The sequence below is a fragment of the Camponotus floridanus genome, unplaced genomic scaffold, assembly GCF_003227725.1.
Source record: "Camponotus floridanus strain SB8 unplaced genomic scaffold, Cflo_v7.5 scaffold53, whole genome shotgun sequence".
NCBI lineage: Eukaryota > Metazoa > Arthropoda > Insecta > Hymenoptera > Formicidae > Camponotus > Camponotus floridanus.
In genome coordinates, this window is record NW_020229692.1 from 1387263 (window position 1) to 1413542 (window position 26280).

At 25.2% G+C, this 26280-nt stretch overlaps 5 protein-coding genes and 1 long non-coding RNA gene across 8 annotated transcripts in view; all 6 read left to right on the top strand.

The window, feature by feature from the left end:
• The window catches only part of LOC105253951 (mannosyl-oligosaccharide 1,2-alpha-mannosidase IB), a 338720-nt gene extending 314916 nt beyond the window's left edge, over positions 1-23804 (top strand). For 2 of the 3 annotated variants that reach the window (XM_020028323.2, XM_025412606.1), the window contains one exon: positions 23499-23804. In XM_020028323.2, the coding sequence (XP_019883882.2) occupies positions 23499-23693 (195 nt within the window). In that variant the 3' untranslated portion in view covers positions 23694-23804. Of the gene's footprint in view, positions 1-21117; positions 21180-23498 lie in introns of those variants that run through there. The other variant, XM_025412605.1, reaches the window with a different exon arrangement.
• Positions 572-3876, top strand: LOC112639253. Its single transcript, XM_025412609.1, has 7 exons — positions 572-727; positions 878-997; positions 1425-1542; positions 1907-2168; positions 3183-3382; positions 3502-3592; positions 3839-3876. Exons 1-6 carry the CDS (start codon positions 584-586, stop codon positions 3516-3518), a joined length of 861 nt encoding a protein of 286 aa, XP_025268394.1. The 5' UTR covers positions 572-583; the 3' UTR covers positions 3519-3592; positions 3839-3876.
• LOC109610175 (odorant receptor 13a-like) lies at positions 5102-8792 on the top strand. The gene is made up of 9 exons (XM_020028321.2): positions 5102-5332; positions 5672-5791; positions 5888-6005; positions 6108-6369; positions 6477-6593; positions 7724-7814; positions 8020-8168; positions 8431-8563; positions 8638-8792. Exons 1-9 carry the CDS (start codon positions 5189-5191, stop codon positions 8689-8691), a joined length of 1188 nt encoding a protein of 395 aa, XP_019883880.1. The 5' UTR covers positions 5102-5188; the 3' UTR covers positions 8692-8792.
• On the top strand, positions 11680-13669 carry LOC105253952 (odorant receptor 49a-like). The gene is made up of 7 exons (XM_025412611.1): positions 11680-11729; positions 11876-12137; positions 12355-12468; positions 12693-12783; positions 12864-13009; positions 13299-13431; positions 13582-13669. Coding segments are annotated over exons 1-7 (795 nt in total). The 5' UTR covers positions 11680-11728; the 3' UTR covers positions 13630-13669.
• Positions 15247-16134, top strand: LOC109610177. Its single transcript, XR_002192674.2, has 3 exons — positions 15247-15325; positions 15463-15582; positions 16049-16134. It is a non-coding gene; the product is annotated as an uncharacterized LOC109610177 (long non-coding RNA).
• Positions 23805-23816: 12 nt separating the features above from the next.
• Positions 23817-25891, top strand: LOC105253950. The gene is made up of 7 exons (XM_020028320.2): positions 23817-23847; positions 24095-24356; positions 24414-24530; positions 25014-25104; positions 25171-25316; positions 25542-25674; positions 25760-25891. Exons 1-7 carry the CDS (start codon positions 23844-23846, stop codon positions 25811-25813), a joined length of 807 nt encoding a protein of 268 aa, XP_019883879.1. The 5' UTR covers positions 23817-23843; the 3' UTR covers positions 25814-25891.
• The last annotated feature ends 389 nt before the right edge of the window (positions 25892-26280 follow it).

Below are 26280 nucleotides of genomic sequence, written 5' to 3' on the forward strand. Positions count from 1 at the left end.
TTGGCACATAAAAGGTCTAAAGTTATTCAGTTAAGATATAAATGAATCAGCTGTTAACAGAAATGACTGTTGTAGCGATACACATTCCAACTTTTTAATTTTGATTGAATTATTTGAAACCGCAATACAATCAGTTTTTGAATTATCATAAAAGTCGTCTGCCTAATAATACATAAATATCTCGTTATTATTAGACGAAAAAAAATTATAGATATTTATTCATAGATATTTCAAAGTATTTGTGTTATAATATTAGGCAAAATTTATAGCAAGGAACTACGGAAGTATATCAATTAATAAAATATCATTTCACATCACGTTTTCTCTAAGATAGATATAAAAAAATTTACACCTAAGTTTTATAGTGTGAAAAAGAAAAATGCGATATTTCCAAAAGTAATTTATTTAATTATCTTATTTATGTTATGCCCTAGAGTATGCTATCACATTATTTCCCCAACTTCTATAAGCGATTCTCATATTCTTTCGCACTGCAATAATATTATGCATAATAAAACAGCTGTAATCATCTTATTGTCTTATTGTACGCCGATAAAAATGTTCCCTCAGTTGCGTCGCAAAGATGGACTTCGATGGTAATCGGTACTATACCCTTAATCGCGTAATGTTATCATCTATTGGATTATGGCCATATCAAAAGACATGGTTTATTCGAATTCAAAGATTTTCTTGTGTAACTTGTGTTATATCTGGCATAATAGTTCAGGTATTATTATTGATATTTTTGGTGAAAAGGAATAATTAAGTGATTTGTACGAGTCATATTTTAATTATTTATGTTACTTTTTTTTATCTATTGCGATTATATAAAGTCTATAAGGGTATATATTTTATATCGAGGAACACATAATTCCAGTTACTCACATTTACCACATTTGAATACAACTTGGATCTTCTCCTTCAAGTTTTATCGTTTACGATTCCTTGTTTGATTGCCATTCTAAAATATGTCACGTATTGTGTAAAAATCGAATCGGTAAGCCACCGTTTGCAATAATATTTTTAATATTTCTTTAACTTCTTTACTCACACTTTAATCGACTTAGGTTTTTAGAAAGTTATTAAAGATACATTATAGATGTATTAGAGATAGATGTATTAAAGATACATTATAGAGATTATGGCAAAACAACATTAATTTAGAGAGAATGAAAATTTATATACATCTCTATACATGTTAATGAATAGTGAACTTATTATAAAGCAACATAATTATATTATTATAAAATCCTTCTTTTTTTATATTATATATTATAAAAGACACCTATAAATTTTGAAATAAATAACAAATTTTCTTTAAGCAAATCGCGACATACATAATGTTTAAAATAAATGTGTGCTTAATTTAAGTAACATTGTCACGTATAGTATATAGAAATATACTGTGCATTGTACAATCATAGATGAGAGAGTTGATGGATATGATAAAATACGATTGGAATACGCTAAAAAATAGAATGGAATATGAAATAATTCGGAAATACACTTATATGGGAGCATTTTACTCACAGCTGTTTACACGTAAGACGGTAAAACTTTATTATGCTATTTCGCAAAAATGTATATTATATAAATTTATAAATATTATATTTTATAAATTATTTTATAATTTATAAATATTATATTATATAAATTTATAAATAAAAAGAACGTTTGTATTATATAAATTTACTTATTAGTCAAAAATTACTAAATTTTGTACATCATAATTTCCCCAGAAACTTAATTGGAATCTAAGAAAATAATTAAGAAACTCTGTTCTTTCTGATTACATATGTTAAGATCTGTTTAATCATCTCAGTTGTTATTTACATTATCTTTGTGTTACGTTTCACTTTTCATCTTAATATATCGAACGATATTAATCTCTTATTATTAATTACAGTATGCGCTTATATTTCTCCGTTATTTTTCATATTCATACATTTTATACCAAATCTTCTCGATCTTATGGCTCCGCTTAATCAATCTCGTCCACACCAGCTGATAATTTTATCTGAATATTTTGTTAATATTGATGAATATTTTTATCCTGTTCTTCTGCATATGGTTGTGTATATCTTTATAATTTTGATCACATTAATGTCTACCACATCTATATATGTAGCATACATACAGCATGCATGCGGGATGTTTGAAATAGCTAGGTAAGAGATATTGATACATCTACAAACTAATGCAGAAATTCTGTATGAATTTTTTTATTTTGCCGCTGAAAATATATAATTAAACTAATAACTTGCTTCTTCATTAAGTTTGTAAATTTTGCTTTAATAATAATGAATATATTTAGATTTAACGACAAAATATATAATTAAAGATTAAAAGTTGTTTTCTGATTGAAATTTTACTTGTAAGACTGTGTTAACTTCACTTTATAAAAAAAAACATTGAGAAAAAATGTTAGAAAATATTACATTTTCGAGATATTTTATATTTAATTTATTTTATATTTAATTTTGTATTTTTTATCATTTGATATATATAAATGTATTTTCAGAATTGTTTTTGATTTTATAATATGAAGGCTATTTAAAAATCAACCTAATACTTACAAAATAAAACAAGGAAAATATTTTATTGTATACATGTATACACTATTAAAAATTATATATGTAATTACTCTTCGATATAATCGCCATTCGAATTAAGGCATTTGTTATAGTCCAGTACAATCTTTTATAGTCTCATCAAAGTATGGTACCGAAGTGGGAATCTCGTCAACTTCTAGCACTGCTCATCAGTTCCTCGTTACTTTCGAATCGCTGCGTTTCTAGCAACACTTTCATGCGTGTGGACAGATGAAAGTCATTCGGTGCAAACTCCGAACTGTAGGATGAGTGATCGAATTCGTATTGTACTGCTCCAGAAGTTCTGATGGGGGTTTTTCGATTTTGATGAGGATATAAAAGTTTTTGTGTCGCACTACGACAAGTGCTCCAATTCGAATGGCAATTATGTCGACAAATGAAAGTAATTTTTGTGTATAATAAAATGTTTTTCTTGTTTCTTATTTATTTTATAAACTTACCAGAAGTTGATTTCCGAATAGCCTTCGTACATCGATTAATCGTGATATTAATTGACATTATGTGACATTATGTGACGTTCGATATATGTATAATAAATTTTCTTTCCATTATATAATCCTATTGTTTCAGTTATCGTATCGAACATGCTCTGGACGATTATGAAAAGGAAAATTTGCTTTCTACAAAATGTTGCATAATTTGCTCCCGAATAATCAGTGCCATCAACATTCACAGACGAGCTATAGAGTTGGTAGTTTCTCATCGCATAATTCAGGATTTAAATATCGTTTATTATTATATGTATATTACATCAAATCTAAACTTGCGCGGTAATTTTCCCGCGATTTATTTCTCGTGGTCATTTATTTTATTTCAAACATAAATAATTTTATAAATATAAATGAAATATTCTGGAGGAATTCACGCGTAACGCTTTTTCTCGTTAAAGGTTTTTCGAATTCATGAAGAATACTTTTGTTACAATGTATTTTTTTCTTCTTTTACTCGGTGTAGCATCTTTAACTGTTAATCTATATCATGTAAGTAATTCGTTTATTTCAATTCTTTGTGCCATGACAACTACTATTAATAATGTACAAATTTCAAATAATATGCTACACATAAAGATTTAATTTTTTCGCTTTTTTGTGGATGTATTATATAAATGTGTATATGTATTTCTCAATGTTTATATAAATGTGTATATGTATTTCTCAATGTTTATATAAATGTGTATATGTATTTTGCGAAATATCTTTTCTTCTACAAGAACGAAATTTTTTTAGGCGGTAATCATACAGGGACTTATCGAAAATATTTTTCCCATAACAAATGTTTTTATTCATTTATTTTACTTTTTTTGTGTTAATTATTCAGGACAAAAAGTTTTGGATCACAGCAGCGAATTTTTATCGAGAACGTAAGTTACTAGAATTCAGTGTCTATCAGTGCAATTGAATATGTGAAAATCATGCTATATTTTCATTTTACATAGCACCAACCACTAAAATTTTAATACTTAAAATTTATATTGCACTACACATTTTTTTGTATAAAAAATATATTTGTCATTATTGTATATCGTTATAATAATTATAATTTTAATTGTACTTATAATTCTAATTTATAAACGCACACATATAATATTAGTTTAGTATACTAATATTTTTAATAATTAATAATTTTAGATATAATTGCAAATGGCACGTGATGCCATTGCACGTGCAGAAATTAATATTATTTATAATGCAAAGAAGTTCGAAAAATTGTACGCTACTTGTAGGTGGTCTTTATGTCGCGTCGTTAGAAGGTTTTGCCATGGTAATTATTTTCAATATTATTTTCGATAAAAGTATCATTCTCTTTACAAATCTTCTTGTTCTAGACTATGAGCACATCCATATCCTATTTTATGGTAATTTATTCAACACGATGATGTTCTGAATGAGAATTCTTCACAATCAATGTATTGTGCAAAGAAATAAATTACAGTTATTAATAATGCACGGAGAACTTCAAACTTAAAATCTTCATAACGTCTCACACAATTACGAAATATTACGAAATATTGCAATTATTTTCTATATATTAATAATATAAATGTTTTAATCACTTTAATCCTTAATTTTTCTTCCCATAAAGTGCACTTTTTTAATCAAAAATATTTTTAAATATTGTAATTTTGTAAGTGTTAATGTTTGCATAAATAGAGAACTATCTCTATATGTCTCACGAATAAATTCTTGAAATGTATTGTACGACAAATAAGATGATACTAATAGTTATATCGAGTCGAAAGGGGCGTATAATAAACTGCGCTTGCGTAACAAATGAAGTGGGAAAAACTGAGAAACATGATAAAAGTCCTGGTATATAGAATAAAATATCGCATAATTTACATAATTGCTGGCATTGGCGACTTCTCTTATTGTGTCGTAAAAATAGTCTTTATTTTTTTCACTCTTTTTTCGTCTTTACACAGTTAATTGTGAAATTGGATAATGTGTTTAAAATCGCGTAGAGAGAATTTTTTTAAAGATAAACTACACTTCTAATAGAAGGTTCTACTGAATATTGCTGAAACGAAAAATGCCAGAGTATTTTATGGACAGTCGTGCGATAGACTTTGAAGAAAAATGGAATTTCTTGGATATCGATACTATAAACTGTATCGGCTTTCTTTATTATCACTTAGTTTGTGGCCATATGGCAAATCACTCCTTAAACAAATCCATGCGATTTTTTGTATCTTTCTACTTATATCTGCAACAGTCACTCAGGTATATAATTCATTAAAAAAGAATTTACATATTAAATAGGTATAAATGAAACATAATTAACATTCATGCAACAACATAGATCTTCTTTTCTTTTCTATAATTTTTTAAATAAAATATCTTCTCGATTATATATAAATCGTAGTATAAAGAAACTGTGATCGCTTTTCAAATGGTTCATATTTATATTTATTTACTTAATTTCACTCACAATTTAAAGGATTACAAATAAAATTAAAGGATTAATTTTTTATAATTGGAAAAAATACATTCCGTACTCTTAACCGATAAGAGAAGAAAGTATTTGTCAGTGTCAATAATATACAAATTTGTCGATTTTAGTTGTTAAAACTATTTACAATGGAATATGATCTTGAACTTATATTGACTATTTTATCATTCGCTATTCCTTCTGCGATTTATCTTGTGAAATATATTGCTTTTTACACACAATCTCAAAAGGTAACTTATATAAATAATCACACATGTGAAATTGATTCATTGACTCATCGTCAGACGGTCTAAATGTTTTGATAATATTTATAATACTTTAAATAGATTAGAGAATTAATGGAACAAGTTCAAAATGATTGGAATGCATTAAAAGATGAGCAGGAAGTCGAAATAATAAGAAAATACACTCAGTCTGGAAGAAAACACCTATATGCATTCGCGGGTAGAAAATCGGATCGAAATACAAATGATGTGGAATATAAAAATTTTTTCGATAAATGACTTTCTTGTTTGTGATATAATTTGAGATATCATATAATTTCAGGCCTAGTGTATCCTGGTACTATTGGTTTCTTATTAACGCCGTTTTTGCCGGACATTCTTGATGTTATAGCGCCGTTAAACGAATCCCGTACGCGACATCTTCCATATTTGGCGGAGTATTTTCTCGATCAACAAAAATATTTTTACCCGCTCTTATTGCATGCAAATATAACACTCATCATAGGAATTGTCACTGTCATAAGCACGGAGACTTTATTCTTTGCATATGTATATCATATTTGTGGCATGTTCGAAATAGCTGGGTAAGATTTGTATTAAGATTTGTATCATATAAGAGAAATTTATAAATCACTACAAGGAATCATTCGAGCAATTTATATCTATTTCATCACATTTACTATTGTTATAGTTATCGTATAGAGCATGCGTTGGATGAGAGTATGTCAATATTGTCTACATTGAATAAGGAAAATGCAATTCGTACGAAAATAATTAATGCTATAGAGATTCATCAGAGAGCCATCGAGTTGGTAACTTGTACATCGATACTATTAACATTACAAATAGCACAATTGTATATAAACTTTTATGGAAGAAAGATAGAGAAATTTGGATTGCATGATTTCTAATTATTACACATTTTTATCTTTTTTAATTATTACACACACACACACACACACACACACACACACACACACACACACACACACACACACACACACACACATATGTGCATACACATATGCACGAGGGCTATTCGGATATATCTGATAAGCTTCAAAATGAAACAAATAGGAAAACATTTTATTACACAAAAATTGTACATATACTATTTTTCGACAGAATTGTTATTCGAATTGTGGCACTCGAAGTACAAGTTTTTGTATGCCCTCATTACAGTACGATGCCCTCGAATCATCGCGTTTCTAGAATAGGTAGTCGAATTCCCATTGCACTGCTCCAGAAGTTCCGATGAAGGTTTTTCAACTACTCTACAGCCCGAACTTTGCACCAAATAGCTTTCATCTGTTCACACGCATGAAAGTGTGGCTAGGAATGCAACGATTCGAAAACGGGGATTGATGAACAATTCTAGGAATTCGCTGAGATTCTTGTTTGGTAGCATCATGCTTCGATAAGACCACAAAAGATTATGCTGCGCTATGACAAATGCCTCAATTCGAATGGCGATTACTTTGAAAAGTAATGTAGATATGTATATAATTTTTGTATATAATAAAATGACTTTTCTGTGTGTTTTTTGTTATTTTGCAATGCTATCGGAGATTGATTTCTAAAAACAATCTTCGTATATATAAAATTCATATATATAAAAGAATTTTTTTTAATTATTTCGGATTTTTCTTTTTTTTAATTAATTATTCTTATTAAATAAATATTTTACAAATTAAAATAGGAATACATTTTTTCTAATGTAAATCCTGTATATACATATATTATATTGCATAATTTATAAATAGTTTTATTGTTTTATCTTATTGTTATCACGTTACTTTCGTTTCTTTTTATTTTTATAATTTTAACTAATGTGCCGATTTTTTGGTATTATATAGAATTTTATCATAAGGTTTTTCAAAAATATCTATTAAAATTATTCTCTATGAAAAGCGTGCATAAAATTTCTTAATTTTTAAGGTTTTTTGAATGCGTGTCATCTACATTTGCATTATCTTATTTTATTCTAATTATTCTGGGTGTAGCTTCCTTGAGTGTCAATTTATTTCGCGTAAGTTAATAATAAATTCATATATTCATATATTATATTAATTATATATTCATATACTATATGTTACTATATGACATATGTTATTATATGACATATGTATGTTAATTACAATATTATCATGTGCTGCATGTGCTTATTTCGATATTAAATTAATATTATAGAATCCGAGTTTAAAAAGTAAATTTAATTTCTCGTCATCTTTCAGCTTTTTCAAGTTGCTGTTGCTATATCAGATGAAAAGGAAAGCTTTATATCATTCATGATATTTGTAGTTGGTCACTTTTATTATATGTTTATATGTAATTACATGGGACAGAAAATTATAGACAACAGTACGGGAATTTGTAGGAAAACGTAAGAATCCATTTATAAAAATTTATCTATTATCTTGCCATTTTGCATTAAAACTGTTTGCAATTTATTAGAATTACAAGTGTCATAAATTATGTTATGTTATGAAAATTAGCAAAATAATAATGAAGAATTGCTGAAGTTAATGAATATACTTCTAACATATACTTTTGATATTTCTATCGATTATGCTTAAACTTGCGATAAAAAATAGTCTTTTAGCATTTGTATTATTTAGTACATGGAATACTCAACAAATTTTTAGATATGATACGCAGTGGTACACAGCGCCTGTGCAAATACAAAAATTATTATTGTTCATGATGAAGAAAAGTATAAATTCTTGCAAATTCGTTATGGGCGGCATTTACTCAGTGTCATTGGAAAATTTTACTACGGTAACTGTGATGCCAGCTTGACACAATAAACTTTATTTCTAGCTATTCTCAAAATAACGAATTTATTTCTTCAGCTTGCGAGTATGTCACTATCATACTTCACGGTAATTTATTCCGTTCAACAATGAAATCCAGTGAAAAGAGAAAGAAGTTAGCAGTCGGTAGTGCTTTCTATTCGAAGAGATAATATATATATCAAGACCGAATCGAATTAATTCGAGATCGATATTAAAATATCATTTATGCTATTAATGTGACAAACTCTTTGTTATTTGCAAGTATTATTATATTAATAAATAGCATCTTTTTTTATTACATCGTAACATATAATACATAACTTATTTTAATACATGCTTATTTTTTCATCTAGTCTTACTTCATTTTCGGATTGTTGTTTTCACTAACATCAAAGCTACTAAAACATTTTTATCTCGTTCCGCTAATTTGGTTTCATTTTGATGATTTTAACTTTTTTTTTGTAGTAAATTTTCTATGTCTAACAATTCATAAAATTTATTTTATTTTAAATTCAAAATAAATCTTTGGGATCTAAAAAATACTAGAAATTGTCAATTACAAGAATATTGACAAAATATGTGTCAATAACATATTTAGATCATATTTTTTAGTAATTAACATATTAAAATAGGCAGATTTTTATAATATTAAATTGTAATGCATAAATTTGATATTATATGTATATTATTTTAAAACTTATTATAAATCAGACATATATATAATTCACTATAATTTAATTGCAAATTATGCAAATTATTTAATCATTATATATATATATATATATATATATATATATATATATAATGAATAAACTTTTAAATGTTATTTTTGTTTTAAAATTAATGGATCAATTCATTAATTTTTAATAATTAATAACTTTATTTTAATTTATTATACCATTGTTTTTAATTAATAAATTAAATTTAATAAATTTAATAAATTATTTTCACAATTTTTGATAGAAATAAAAATACATTTTATTCCTGAAATAAACATTAAACTTAATAATTATTTTTTACATAGGATAATAAATTATTTCAACTTTTATTTAAAGGAAAAAAATTAAGCAGCTTGTGTGTAAAAATATGCTATAATAATTAATTTCAATATTGCCTAATTGTAATAGTCCCTACATACATCAACTGTTGCTTCGGGGGGGAAAAAAAAAAAAAAAAATATATATATATATATATATATATATATATTATATATAAAAGAAACTAGAGAATAAAATTATTATTAGTCAAACAGTAAAAATTAATGTGACCTGAATTGTGAAAAATCAATAACAGCTGATAGATCCTTTGGTACACATATATAGTGAGAGAATTAAATGTGCGAATTCCCTGTAATATCATCAGCTTTAATCATTTATAATTCAAAAAATTCTTGTATCGGAATATTTTAATTAATTTTCGAAATTTACTAGAAATATGCGAAATAATGATGGAATTTTAAACTTTATTAATATGTAAATATAAATTAATATTTATATAATTATATATATATATATATATATATATATATATAATAGTATGATTATATATGTAGTTTACATTATCACCAATGAATCCACAAAGTCTTGCAACTCAAACAAACTATAAGAAAAGTTGTTCTCAGGACAAATTAAACATGAATGCAATGTATTTGGACGGCAAGGTGTTTTATTCGCTACTGCGCTTGCGTCACTTTAGAGAGGGAAAAAATATCGCTATGTTCATCGCTTTACACTACGAAATATATAATTAAATAATTGCTTTATTTGTCTCTACCATATAAGACTTATATGCTGAACATATTATATGAGACTTATATGCGAAAGAAGCTTATATGCGGAATAAAATAAGTAGACAAAAACATCGTATTTCTTTTTAATGACGTAGAAATTGCGCATAATAACTGCAATACACGATATCAATTTAAAGAAGTAAAATAATACATAATATACTTCAAGAATGATCAAAACTCATTTTGAATGATGACTGAACAAATCTATTTAGAGTATTAAACGGATATGAACTTTGTAGGATATTCCTATTACAATATACATCGAATCCTCTTGTCCTCGGTTGGTTTATGGCCATACCAGGATTCGAGGATGAAGAAAATTCAAATTGTTATTTCTTTCATTATTCTTATGTCCTCTATCATTATACAGGTAATTAATTTTTAAATATAATATATGTATATGTGTGTAGTCGTGATATTTAAGTTTACATACATTGCTTGTATTATTTTAACTTTATTATTATTTAATTATAGAAAATAATTAATTATAATTAATAGAATATATAGGAAAATAAATAGCGTGAGATTCAATTAATTTTTTAAGTAATTTTATCAAAATCTATCAAATAATTAAAAAAATAAAAGAATGATTGCAAGCGAAATATATAAAAAATATCGATTAAATATAAAAATTATTGTAATAAAATATATCTATCGATATGAAATATTCTCTATAGTAAATCGTATTTCATATAAAACCATAACTAACTATTAAATAACTATTAAATAACTATTAAATAACTTATTAAATAATAAGCAATATTTTATGATTTACAATTAAAAATAAATACTATTTTTAAACGTGATTAATATAATTCAAATAAAAAAAATATTTATATAAAAATTAATTACGGTTACGTCATGTATATAAATAATAGATTTTATATATTTATTTTTTATTTTTTTATCAGTAGCAACATATATGCTATAACATGTTTTATTTTATACGAAGAATTAACAAACAATTCATTCAATTTGAAGTGGACAATAATCATTTTCAGTTAATGAAATTTGTTACAACTGAATACAGTTTGGATCTTTTGCTTAAGATTTCGTCATTTACAGTACCTTGTATGGTGTTTGTTTTAAAATATGTTTCTTTTTGCATGGGTGCTGGAACAGTAAGTCAATAATATATGACAAAAGTTATACGAAACAAAATAATGTTTGTCTATTATATCTTTCACCCGCTAGCGATTTGCATACACATATTTGATTAAATTAATACCGCTTCAAAAATAGGTGAGGAATCTCATGGAAAATATTATAAGTGACTGGAATTTATTAAAAACCGAGGTCGAGCTTGAAATTGTGAAAAAATATTCTGATTTTGGACGACTATATACGATATTCTTCGCAAGTGAGAAATAATTCTTTGTTATTCTTGACATTTTAGCTGTACGCTTAAACTTTTCTGAGCGCATTTATTTAATCTACCCTTCGAAATTAATATAGAGTTGATTTTCATATGAAACATACATGAAAATTATTTTATTGTACTTTTAGTGACTGTATATTCTGCTTTGTTTGTTTATATATTGATTGAATTTACGCCAAATTTTCTTGACATAGTAGCACCACGAAATGAATCACGGTTACATAGTATACCATTAACGGCAGAATATTTTGCTGATCAACAGAAATACTATCTTCCAATTCTATTGCATATTAACGTAATAGCTCTCGTAGGATTCACTACTGTGATCTCTACCGAGTCTTTATTTGTTGCATATGTCCAACATGCAATAGGCATGTTTGAAATCGCCAGGTAAACATTGAATTAATTAAATTAATGAAATCGCATTAAATCATTCTTTTTACAAATTTGTTTTTACAATATTAAAATTAAAAAATAGGAATGTTTTAAAACAGTTTTATTTATTTATCTGTCATTTCACACAGTTTCGTATTAGATATAAGGTTAACTTAATTTAATTTCTGATAGAAAAAAATAATTGATTGTGACAGATGATTCGTACAATTAGTTACAGAATAGAACATGCATTTGATGAAATATTGGGTTTAAATACATCGCGAAAAAATTGCTCATATTGCACAAAAATTATAAGTGCTGTAAACATTCACAACAGAGCTATCAAGTTGGTATCTCTATTTATGTTCTATCAGCAATTTTTTAATCTGTATATTTTTGCAAACTTATATTTAACTAATTAAATTTTACATATATTGCATTTAATATTAATATTAAATTCAACTAGCAAGGAATAAACTAAAAAATGTAGATTATTCTTAAGTCACAATATATTATATAATAATAACAAGTTAACGTAACTTATATACTCCATATATTTTTTTATTCAAGATTTATCGAATTTTTAGTATCTGGATTTGCTACTTCATATTTTTTCCTAGTTTGCTTGGGAATTGCTTCTTTGACCGCTAATTTAGTTCGCGTATGTTCGTATTTGTATATTGTATATGTAAATATAAGTCTCTACACAATTATATAAACCATAATTGATTTCTATCACAGCTCTTTTTGAGCGCACAATATCTAGATGATTTAGAAGAATGTATTATCGCTGTGTTATTAGTTTTTGGTCATATTTATTATATATTTTTGGGTAATTACACTGGCCAGAGATTAATAGATCATAGCACAGATGTATTTCACAGAGCGTGAGTATTTCGAATAATCCGCATATTCTTTTTTTATTTATTCAATATTAAACTGATTTAAAATATTTATTCTTATAACAATAGAAATATAGTACTTATCTCATAAAGTGAATATCTCAAAAATAATTTTTTATATAATTTAAAAATACTATTTTAGCGATTTGAAGAAAATTTAAAGTATAAAAGAGTATGCGAATGTGGTCCTTCCAGTTTTAGTACACAATTTAGTCCACTTGTGTATCCTAATAATGAAATTATGTAAATTTACATGAAAACTATTTATTTATAGATATGTTTCACAATGGTATGTCGCTCCTCCACACGCGCAAAAGTTATTATTATTCATGATGCAACAAAGCATCAAAGGTAATAGCATATCCGTCGGAGGTTTGTTTGTTCCATCATTGGAAGGTTTTGCAACGGTAATCAACCACTTTGATTTGTTGTGAATTTGATTATTCTCTTTCATATATACAAAAAATATTATATATTGTGTGTGTGTGTATACATAATTATATACATATTTATTTATATTACATATATATATATATATATATATATATATATTTCAGATTACCAGTATGTCAGTTTCGTACTTTACAGTAATTCTTTCCATTTAATATCAAGCAGAAGACACAATTATATTTTCACGTACACAATAGTAACACATTAAATTAAATACTATAACTTTTAAAGCATATTCTGTTTATGAAACAATAATAAATGAGATCTAAGAAAAATCATATTAATCTATAAATATTATAAGTCAAATAGATAGATGCCTTAGTAAACATTTTAAAATGCTTATTATTCATTTACTTTATCTATATTTGCTTTTGAGTACGACAAGAGAAAGGTAATTAATTATAATGATGATATATTTCGATTAACTTAAACCTCACGTAATATTTTGAGCCTAAATAAACGACGCATCTAAATAATATAATGCTTTCTTATTAAATATATCGCACGTACTGCATATCGTTGTATGCTAGAAAGTATGAAAAAGCGGCATCATCTGGCTATATATTTATCGCATCATCTGAAGTAATGTAACTACACTGATAATCCGATATAACTTTGAGCAACGACGCGAGGTGAACACTTTATGTTCCAGCTTACCAGCTTGTCGCTGTCTTATTTCATGATAATTTATTCTGTGCGTTGACAGTGTGCACTATCACAAAGAAAGTTGTAGCTAATTTGCATAAATTTAATGCGAAAGCGATCAACCAGCAGCTCTGTTTTGATATATTAGGTGTTGTAATTAATGCCAACAGTTTGAAGTTTATCACATACACAGCCAAGCTATTATTACGTTTTAATATGGTACATCATGAAAAGAAAGAGAAAGAAAGAAAGAGAGAGAGAGTAGTTTATTAATATTAGAGTAATATAATATCAAGAAAATTGTTATATAGGATATATATGAAGTCTACATTAAATAATTAAATTCTTTGTTTTTAGAGCATTAACATTTAAATCGATTAAATAAAGTGATAGCAAATAAGTTATTTAATATATTAAATTATCAAATTCATATTATAAACGATACTATGTACAAACCAGTGAAATGCATAATTTAGAGAAAAAAATTTCTTTAAGATGTAAATTCAAATTTTTTTTAAAATCAAAAGTTCCAAAGGATTTTCTCTTATATTATTAGAAATTATTAAAAAGATATATAGTGAATCTATTCTTTAATAATAATTCATTATTAAATATTACAATTACGAATAAGTACTATCAGATTTTTTATCAGTACTATCAGCATATTTAACGAATACTAAAAAAATGAGGAGAGAAAGTAAGATACTTCATTATATGAAGGATCAAGATGAACTGAAAAATAATCATATGCGCTTGCGTCACTTTAGGCTAGAGAAAAGCAAACATCTCCGCAAATTTAAATATTAAAAAAATATATACTATATCTGACAATTTGGTTCCGCGTTTATTCTTTTCTTCGACGATCTAGACAATTATTTAATTTTTATCCCATTATCATCATTACTAGTTATTTTGATATTATATTACTTACTCGACAGTATAGACTATAGAATAAATAAGGCTATAGAATAAATTACGTATAAAACACGCGAGAAAAATGTGAGATCCTCTGTTATTTGGATACAGTCTAAATACATGTTTTTATTAAAGTGCGAGATGGATTTCATTGGTGAGCGATATTATAAGATCAACAAAATTTTTTTGAATTGCCTCGGATTGTGGCCATCTAACAATAAGACAACAGGGCGCATAAAACTTAAGCCTATTTTTTGCTTTGTTTTATTTGTCTCCTTTTTATTTGTTCAGGTATTTTTGCCTTCAGGTTATTTTTGCTTTCAGGTTTTTATTCAAAGCATCTTTATAAGAATATATACTGATACATATGTTGATAAAAATATAATTTATGCTTCTGTATCTATTAAGAATAAAATTGTTATTTGCAGCTATGTACGTTCATAACTTCAGAATGTAATGTGCATCTAATTCTCAATGTACTCTCTCATATCTTGCCTGTTTTTATGTATACCGTCGAATACTATGCTTATTACTTTAAAGCTCAGAATGTAAGTTAATATTACACACGTTCATTTAATTCTTTCATAACAAAGGAATTATTTTTTATAACTAATTTGTGTTATAAATAGTAAAAGTGAATTCTTAAAAATAAAAAATTCTATAGAAATAAAAATATTTAAATTCTTTGTGTGTTAATTACGCATGTAATTAAAATATCCCAAAAATTTTTTAACTAATATTAAGAAAATACTTTTTTATTATTTTATTATGTCACATAGAATTAATTCTTTTTTTTAATAGTAGAATAAAAAAACTGTTAGAAGATTTTTTTAAATAAATTGTAATGATTTGCTTCCTAATTTTTATCAAATATGAAGAAATCGAATAATATTATTACTTAATAATGTATGTATATATATATATATATATATATATATATATATATAATAAATATTACTAATTAATATGCCCCTATACATATTATTCCAAAGAATAAGTTTCAGTTATATATAGGTGAAGTTAATAATGGATGAAATACGAACCGACTGGAATTCATTAAATGACAAGAAGGAAATCGATATAATCGAGAAATATTCTTATAAAATGAATATTTATACAATTATTTTTACGCGTAAGGAAAAGAAAGACATTTTGAGTTTTTTAATAAATTATTTGATTTCAGAAATATATTTGAAAAAACTTATTCAAGAGATTACATTATATTTCTCAACATTTCGTAGTATTTTTTTGCATCTCATTGATCATCTTTACCTTTATTGAATTTTTACCTATTATACTCGATATTGTTGTGCCGTTGAATGAAACTCGACCACGTAGCATGCACGTGGAGGCGGAATATTTTGTCGATCCCGAAAAGTATTTTCCTCTTATGGTATTACACGAGCTTATCGCATGTCTCGTAGGATTTAGCACACTTGTCGCTACCGGAACAATAATGATGGCTTACGCACAACATGGTTGCGGAATGTTAAAGATTGTTAGGTGAGAAATATCTATGATTATTCTATCAAATTCTTGTATAATTAATTGTATAATCAAGAAAATTCGCAGCTTCCGAATACAGCACGTATTGAGAAAAAATATGATATTCAAACATTCTAGTCCTCGGACCGAACGAATAATACGCGACAGAATAATTCGAGCCATAGATTTACATCGACGAATTTTAAAGTACGTAGCGGATTGAATCTTTAATAATAAATACTACGAGATACAAAATAATCGCAAATACAGGATGAATCAGGGGAAGAGAGAAATATTTTAGGAAACGATAGCAACTATAAATTTGCCGTTCTTTTATACGATAGTATTCAGAACGTAATCTATAAATTTTTCTCATATATTTGGTTTTGTTTGGTAAACATTCACATTTTCAATTATCCTCATAATCTAACGAAGTCAAGTTCGGAATCAAGACTGGTGGAGAACAGATATGCGCACGCAACATTCAAATAGTTGTATCTCCGATATTAAGAATAATAACTACATGTTTATATAAACTTTTTATTTACAATTATTCATATTATTATCGTTTCCCTAAAATATTTCCCTCTTCTTCTTGACTTACCTTGTAAAACTAGAATTTGCATATTTGCAATATGTGTTAAATATTATAGCTAATAAAGTTCGATCGCGCATTTGCTTATAAAACTATTAATATATTGGTATTGGAAATAAAAGAAAAATGTAGAAACTAGTATTTCTGCTTTTTCCCATCGAAAAATGGATAGATAGTGTGTGAACAAATACGTGATCTATTATAATATATAAAGTTGTTTTACTATTTATTAAATATTATATCAAATATTATTAAATTTTTATAGATCATAAAATAATCTATTAATATAATGTTTATATCGTTTTCTTTAAGATTTTTTGATTTAATTGTGTCAACCTTTACATTTACATTTTCTATTTTAATGATTATTGGTATTGCTTCCATGAGTATTAATTTATATCGTGTAAGTGTATGTGTATTATATGTATATGTATATGTATATTTAATGATACTTTGTTTAATTATTAGTTACTTCAGTAAACTTTATATACGTCTAACATATTGAAAGATCATATCAATCATATCATTGTAACACATGCAATAATACTGTAGCTTTTTCTACCGTCTACTTTACAAAACATGAAAGATTTATTTACAAGCACTGTAATCGTACTTGGTCACTTTCTCTTTATGTTTTTGGCCAATTATATGGGACAAATTATAACTGATCATAGTGTCGACATTTTTTACGCATTGTGAGTACATCGTAAAATTTTAATCGAAATATATTTTTATAAAAAAGTATCAACAAATAATAGAATTAAATTAAACCAAGAATTGAAAACATACGAAATTGTAAATGTCAATTTTATTAAATACATGATTAGAGATCCTGATTTCACAATCATTGTTATGTATAATTATTAAATTTTTATATAAAGACTTATATATATAAGACAAATTTTATGTATAATCAAATATATAAATATATATACTATATATATGTTTAGAAGAAATGTATAATTAACATCTTTGTAATTCTTCAGATGTAATATATCATGGTATATTGCTCCATTGCGATCACAAAAGTTACTACTGTTCTTAATGCAAAGAATGATAAAAAGTTCTCAACTAGCTCTTTGGAACATATTTGTGGCATCACTGGAATGTTTTTCTATGGTAATAATATAACATTATAATAAAGAAACAAAAAACTACAAATTATTTAAAAACAAATAAAAAATATAAATTTTGAAACGTTTTTATATAATTTTGCACAATTTTGAAGCTTTTCATGTGATTTTGTATTATCTAGACAGAATTTAGTCCAATTTTAAAATATAAATATAAATTTTTTTTTAGCTTTTTACCAAAACGCTATCTTTCTTCACAGTAATTTGTTCCATGCAATAACGATAAGATATTATTCTCAGATCTTTATACTAATGCATGCACAAGCAAAACGTGAACAAAAAATAATAGTAACACACTAATAAAATGGTCAGGTATAGATAATATCTTTTATATATATTTGTATATTTATTATACTAATTTTATATATAATTTAATTATTGTAATTATTGTAATTAATTAAATTAATTAATTAATTAATTAATGATTAATTGATTAATATAATGTAATTTTTTACAGCTTTTTAATCACTTACACTCTCTCTCTCTCTCTCTCTTGTGAAATCTATTTTAATAATTTTTAAAATTGTATTAAGAATTGAAGATTTTTTAAAATCATAGTAAGATTATTCTTCTCTCACATAAATCTGATTTCTAAAATATAATAATTCTAAAATCTTTTATTTATTGTACATTATATTATATACATTATATTATATAGATAGAATTAATATTTGTGTCTCTAAGTTATTTTCATGAATCAATTTTCCCTTGTGTGGTGAAGTTACGAAAACTTTGATATTTTAAATATCGTTATTCAATTGATTAAAATAATGTGAGTCTGAAACTAAATTGTAAGAAGTAGAAAAGTTAGAAAATTTTACACTTTTATTTTTTCATAACATTAATGTTTATATTAGGAAATAATATTTTGGAGAAAGATTAAATTTTATCAAACAATTTTTACATTTATTAAGTATGATTTTACATAAAGTAAATTTAGACATTCCTAAAATCAAATTCATGATCATATCCATGATTTAGTAAATTTGTTAAAAACAAAGATATGCTGCAAGCAAAATAAAAATAATACATTATGTGAATAAAGAAAATGTTATAATTATCTTAGCGTAATATTATACTTACTTTATAAGAGAAAGTAATTTAAAATTTTAAAGTCGAATGAGTTATTTTTTTCTGTTTTACATTATATTTAATTAATGAAGTATTATTTTATTTAGAAAGGCTGACTTTTTTTAATTAGACTGCTTATTAATAAAAATTTTTACTTATTTTTATTTTTTTGTTTAAAAATCCTTGTAATAGATAAGGTCTAATATATCATGATTACAATGTATTTAATATGATCAGAGAACATATTCAAGGAATAATAATAAGTTAATATATAATATAATAAGTTATAATATAATAAGTTTATATATGTCATTTTTATTTGCTCAGGTATTCCTTTATTTATCCCTTATTATTTTATTTAAAGACTACTATCATATATATTATATGTATATATTGTTAATACCATTACTATTTTTAGTTCGTCGTGTTTATCACGCACGAATGCACTGTAAACCTATTGATTGATGTACTTTCTCATCTTCTCTTCTATCTTGGCATTAATTATATATGGAGTACACTATTTCAACATGGACTTTGTAAGTCAACTCAAATTTTATTTTGCTTTTGTATAAATCGATAACCATTATTTTAATAGTTAAAGAAACTAAAGGATCTCATATTATATAATTGAAAATCCTGTGAAAATAATGCAGAATTCGCAATGTTGGATGATTACGCCTATATGGCAAAATTTATTACAAAAGTGTCTTTATGTAAGCATGTCGATTATAGATAATTTTTTGTATATATATGTACATGTACAATTTAAAAATATATGTTAAATTAATAGAAGTTATAAATAGAAATCACACATGGAAACATTTAACGTGCTAAACATAATCACTAAAAACGTTATCGCATCTTTCATTATTTTATATTGTGCAAATTCTAAGCGAGATTTTACAGTTAAATTTAAATAATAAAATTAATTGATAGACATCATATAGAAGATTATAATTTAATTTTAATATTGTGTTAAGTTTTACACATTACTCTTTTAGTAATTAATTCAATGAGATTTTTTTAAGCGTTATTTTGTTGAGCTATTAAAATACAAGAATTATATTTTTATTGAATTAATTCTTAGAGTATAGAGACGTTAACGTATATTAAATTATTAATTCATTCCGGTATTTCTCAGGTTTTGTATTTCTTTTGTATTTCTTTTCGTTAGGAAGGATTGAATCTCTAATATATTCAAAAATAACGTACAATTGTCTAAATATTGTAATATTAAGATTAAAAGAAAAATTATTTGCAATTATTTGTATCAATTTCACAGTGAAAATAAATGTGAGAACATTATCATGTGCGTTAGCTAGAAAAAAGGACCCTCTTTCTAAACCTTGCAATTGAAATAATTTGTACCTTTATTAGCTTGCGTGTGAAAAATACAAGGATTATGAAGGGAGTCATATGGTAACATGAGAACTGATGCATCACATATCATTCTCATGCAATTATATAATGATAAAAAAATGTCCATTTATTCGTAACGATATTTATTAGTTACAATCATCTCGAACGGAATTCAATATGAAAGGTATTAAAATTCCTAATATAAATGCATTAGGATTTTATCTAAGAATTTTCACATATGACATTTATAACACACACACCCACATACACATACTCCCATATACACACACAAAAGACTTTAAAAAGATTCAGAAATATCTTTTTACTTTAATTTTTTATTATAATAAATTTTAAGTTTTGTGATTATGAAATATATAATCTCAATATATATTAAATATGCATATTATGTTATCACTAATATATAATTTTTTAATTTTCAGGTAAGTATGAACTAAGATACTATCGAACAAGAATGCTGCATGTACTTCTGCGGTGAGTAAAGTATGAATATGTATAAAATTGCATTAAGAAAAAATAATTTTTTCTTAAGAAGTATAAATTACATCGTCTTTACATTCGTATAAGAATTACTATTTTCTTATAAAAGAATAAGAAAATAAGGAAATAGATACTATTTAAATATTTGTTCTTTTTACATTTTCATTTATCATTACACATTTTCTGATGTCCTTAAATGAAATATATATATATATAGATCGAATCAATCGTTTATCAAAATTGTTAATTGAAGAACATTCTGTTGTAATTTCTTTAATTAATATTAACATTGATGACAATAGTGAGGTATCTATACTCACTTTATGTTGAGTTTTAATCATTTCAATCGTATATTTGATTAATTAAAGGGAACAAATAATAATAAATTTAAAAAGCAAATGTTTTTTTGCAATATTCACTAATAGTAATAATAATGTATTATTATTATTGTTATTTTATATTTTTTTTCTAATTCACGCACATATTAGAAAATGCTGCAGTATAAATAATTATAATAAATATGCTGCAGTAATTAAAAATTTAGATAAATATTTATTTTAATAAATACACATATATATTGTAAGAAATAATTAAAACAGTCACAACTTTTCTATCATTATATGAAAATTTGAATCATTTTTATTTGTACCTTTAAAAAAAGGTATAATTAAAAAATAAATTACAGTTGTAAATTATATACGTATAACAATAATAATATAATAATAATAATGAAAGAATAAATCTACCTGCAAATTTTTTTAAATAACTTTTGTTTGCACTCTATACTATATATATAATTATGAATATATATATATATATATATATATATATATATATATAATGATCTAATTAAGTGAATATAATATATAAAGTAAATAACATTTTCTATTCTCCGATGCAATGACAAGAATTAAAACTTTTTTTACTAATGACAAGAAGTTATGGTCGCGTTTACGCAAGACAGTTTTTAATATCATAAGTTTTAACATTGTTTTCAATTTGAGATAATTTCGGTTAATTCACTTTCAGTTATATCATGAATAAATTGTCGCCCACTATTAGAAAGCTATAACCACCATTTTATTATAGCTATCATTATGTGATAATATCGATCATTTGAAAAATTTATGAGTAATTTTAAAAGAAATAATCCATAATAATAAGAAAAGAAATAATCCATAATAATAAGAAAATGTAAAGTCTATGTCATAGTTCTATCACAACTTTCGTACAAGATGCACGCGAAAGAAGAGTATTACAACAAGATTAATCGAATAGTTCTTAAAATACTTGGTTTATGGCCTTATCAGCAATTGTATTTCGTGGGAATACAAAAACTGTTTGTTGTCTTTATTCTTTCGACATTTATACTTGTCCAGGTATATCAATCTATATTTATAATTGTTGACTAAATGATGATGTGATTCACATTAAGTGGACATTTAAATAAATAAATTTGATAATGTTAATAAAACACATAAGATAAAATTTTTTTATGAATTATTTTTACATAAAGGGATTGATTTTAAAAGTTGTCAAATCAATAATATTTATATTTATAGTTTTTCAATCATAAATAAAATTGTATCATTGTATATATTATCGAATTCATTTCGATAGCGGTTATAAGTACACGCATACGTACACAAATGATATAAACTAAAAAGTTTAGAATTATTTCAAAAATTATAAAAGATATTTAGAAAAATGGATGGTTGATAAGGATTGGATTAACTTTCGTGAGGGATAAAAAAATGGAGTAAACTGCGAAGAAAAGTCCTTTACTACTTAACAATTTTCACAATAATTATTAGAATTAAAAGGAACTGATAAATGAGCATGCTTCCGCGAGCTTAGACCGAAATGTATGCTCTAGGTATGTCAGTAAGTGTCACATGGAAACATTTATTCATACGTTTTTCGATTTTTATCTTCTCGTTGTCGTGTGACATTCGATGCTGGCATACATTTCATACTTTAACCGCACAATGGACGCGCTCATTTGCCACATCCTTTTTAATTAGTATTTCAATAATTATTGCAAAATTTTCAAAATGGTAAAAGAATTTTCTCACTAACTGCACTTTACTCTCTTTAGAACTTAGTAAGATCTTTTATCTCAAACAACCTATATAATTATTAATAAAATTTTATTAATAATTGTATAATAAATGTCTATTAATATAAGTTTTTTTAATTTATATCATCTAGGTTTATTTTTGAATTAAAAAATATTAATGAAATGCATTCTAGCAAGTGTAAAATGCATTTTGTTGATCGATAGAAATGATTTATTACATCTCCTAAATGTGTGTATTCTTAGTTACTACTATTCATCACCACGCAATACAACACGAACCTCCTCTTCAAGATTCTCTCATTTATATTACCTACTCTTTTCTCCACTATAAAGTACTGCTTTTTTATTATACAAGCTAACAGTGTAAGTTTAAAACAGTATAAGGATAATTCTTTTGAAGATATTGTTGTAATCTTGATACAACAAATTGTATTTTAATATAAGGAAAGGTATAAGGAAAAGTGGAATAAATAGGTAAAGCAAATGCTGGAGCGGCACCGAGACAACTGGAAATTTTTTAAAGATAAACAGGAAATTGATATTATAGAGAAATATTCTTATATCGCGAGACTTATCTCAATAATTCTGATGGGTAAGAATAGTAATGTTACGGTCCCATATATGTAGTGATATAATTTGTAACGAAGGTAATGTCAGTATATAGTATATGTATGCGATAATGTGTATGTATAACATCAATTTTTTACATAAGTTTTTTGTGATCTCTGTAATTAACGAGATAAAAAGTATTCGAATATATATTCAATATGAAATGTCGTTTAAATTCTTTTCGTATTTAGGTATAAATTAGACTTTGAAATCAATTAGATTTTTCTCAGGCTTATGCTGTGCTGCATTACCCGTGCTCCTAATACTTCATACTTTTCCGTTAATATTTGATTTTATATTACCATTGAACGAATCACGTCCCTGGCAATTTCTTGTCGCCACGGAATACTTTTTCAATCAAGAGAAATATGTATACGCTATACTATTACATCATAGCCTAGCTATAGCCATAGCAGCAATCACGTTGTGTAGTACCAGTTCGACATTCATAATGTCTGTCCTACACATATGTGCGCTGTTTAATATCGCAAGGTAATATTAATTACACTTGTTTGTTAAATCGAAATATGTCTAAATGGATTTATACAGTCATCGTATAGAGAATGCGATGAAGTGGAACATATTAGCAATATCTGATCCTAAAAGAGAGCATCTCCTTTATCGGAAGATTGTACATGCAGTTATTGTACATCGTAGGGCCATCGAGTAAGTGGTTTTATTTTTTTATAGTTATAAAACTTTGCACTCTGTTTTTTTATATTATTCTTAATTCACTAAAAAAACAGTTGATTGATTTTAAAACTGCGTTATTGTTACATGTTTAATATTAAATTGTTTATTAATATATTTTTGCATTAAATGCATCACAATAAAACTTTATTAAAATTAAAATTGCAATTAAATTATTATTAAAATTAAGTACATTCAGAAAAAAATAAAAATATGTTAAAAATTTGCAATTTGTTTCAAATATGTGTTTGATGAAAGTACATATTTACATTCTTGAAAACATATTTTTGAAATATAAAACTATATATAGATAAATGTGCGGCAATTAAATATAAAGAATACATCACAGGTCAGAATCACATATATTTATCACGAGAACATAGAAAACTGAATATATCAAAATTTATGCCTATCTACATCGATAATATAAAAATTCTAATACTTAACATTTTGTTGAAGGTTTACTAAATTCTTAACAACTGAATTTGCGATATTATTTGCTATTTTGATCTTAGTTGGCGTCTGCTCTTTAAGTTTAACTCTTTTACAAGTAAGTAATATCTTTCTTATCTATTTTGCGCTTAATTGATTTTTTTTAAGTAGCATTTCATCGTAGTTTCTTCAATTGATTACATTAACGAATAATATCACAGAAGCATTCATATTTGCTGTGTTAATTTTGGTTCATTTGACTTATATGTTCGGTGCCAATTATGCGGGACAAATAATAACAGATCATGGAATAAAGCTGTTCAAAGCAACGTTAGTAGTGTGTTTTATTTTTGCAATTATATTTATATTGATTCTGACATAAATCTATTTCTTAAAACTAATTTAAATCGATTATATATAAATATTTTTCTAATACTTTTAAACATATAATTAATTTAATAATTAGATTACAAAAACATGTTTTGTTTTAATGTTTTTTACTAGTTATTTCATTTACCATTATTACTATATTTCACAAACATTTAAAATTTATAGTTATAATGGAATGTGGTATGCAGCACCATTGCATACACAGAAAATGTTATTATTTATAATGCAAAAAGGAATGATAAACGTCAATTTAAGACTCGGGAGCGTATTTACTGCTTCCTTGGAAGGTTTCGCTATGGTAAAATTAAAATTCTTTTTTAAAAACCAAGTATATCAAATTAACATAGATTTAATGAGTAGTTTAATGTTTGTATCCTTTTTAGCTCACGAATGCCGCAGTATCATATTTCACAGTGATTTATTCTACGCGACAATAACGAACTAGGAAGAATAATTCATTATTTATCTAAATCTTTAAATTAACAGTGCGCGTGCGCGCAAATAGATATACACATGCACACACAAGAAAAGATGAATATATCTATATCTATATATATATACTCGTATATATATATATATATATATATATATGTATTACAAATTTCTGCAGTTTAATGTAAAATATAAATATAAATATATATACTTTCAATCTTTTAATATTTATTTTGATCTAAATACTAATAAATAGGCAAATCAAATTGAAGATATTACTAGAAGTCTAATCTAGTTTGAAAGCAACATATCGATAATCAAATGTCGAAACGATTATTTTAATGAACTTAAATAATAACATGAATGTAGTACAATTAATTAATAAGTAATTATATAGTTCAATATATTTTTTTAAACATATATTTCCTTCAATTTTATTAATTTATTAATTTTTTATTTATACATTATTTAA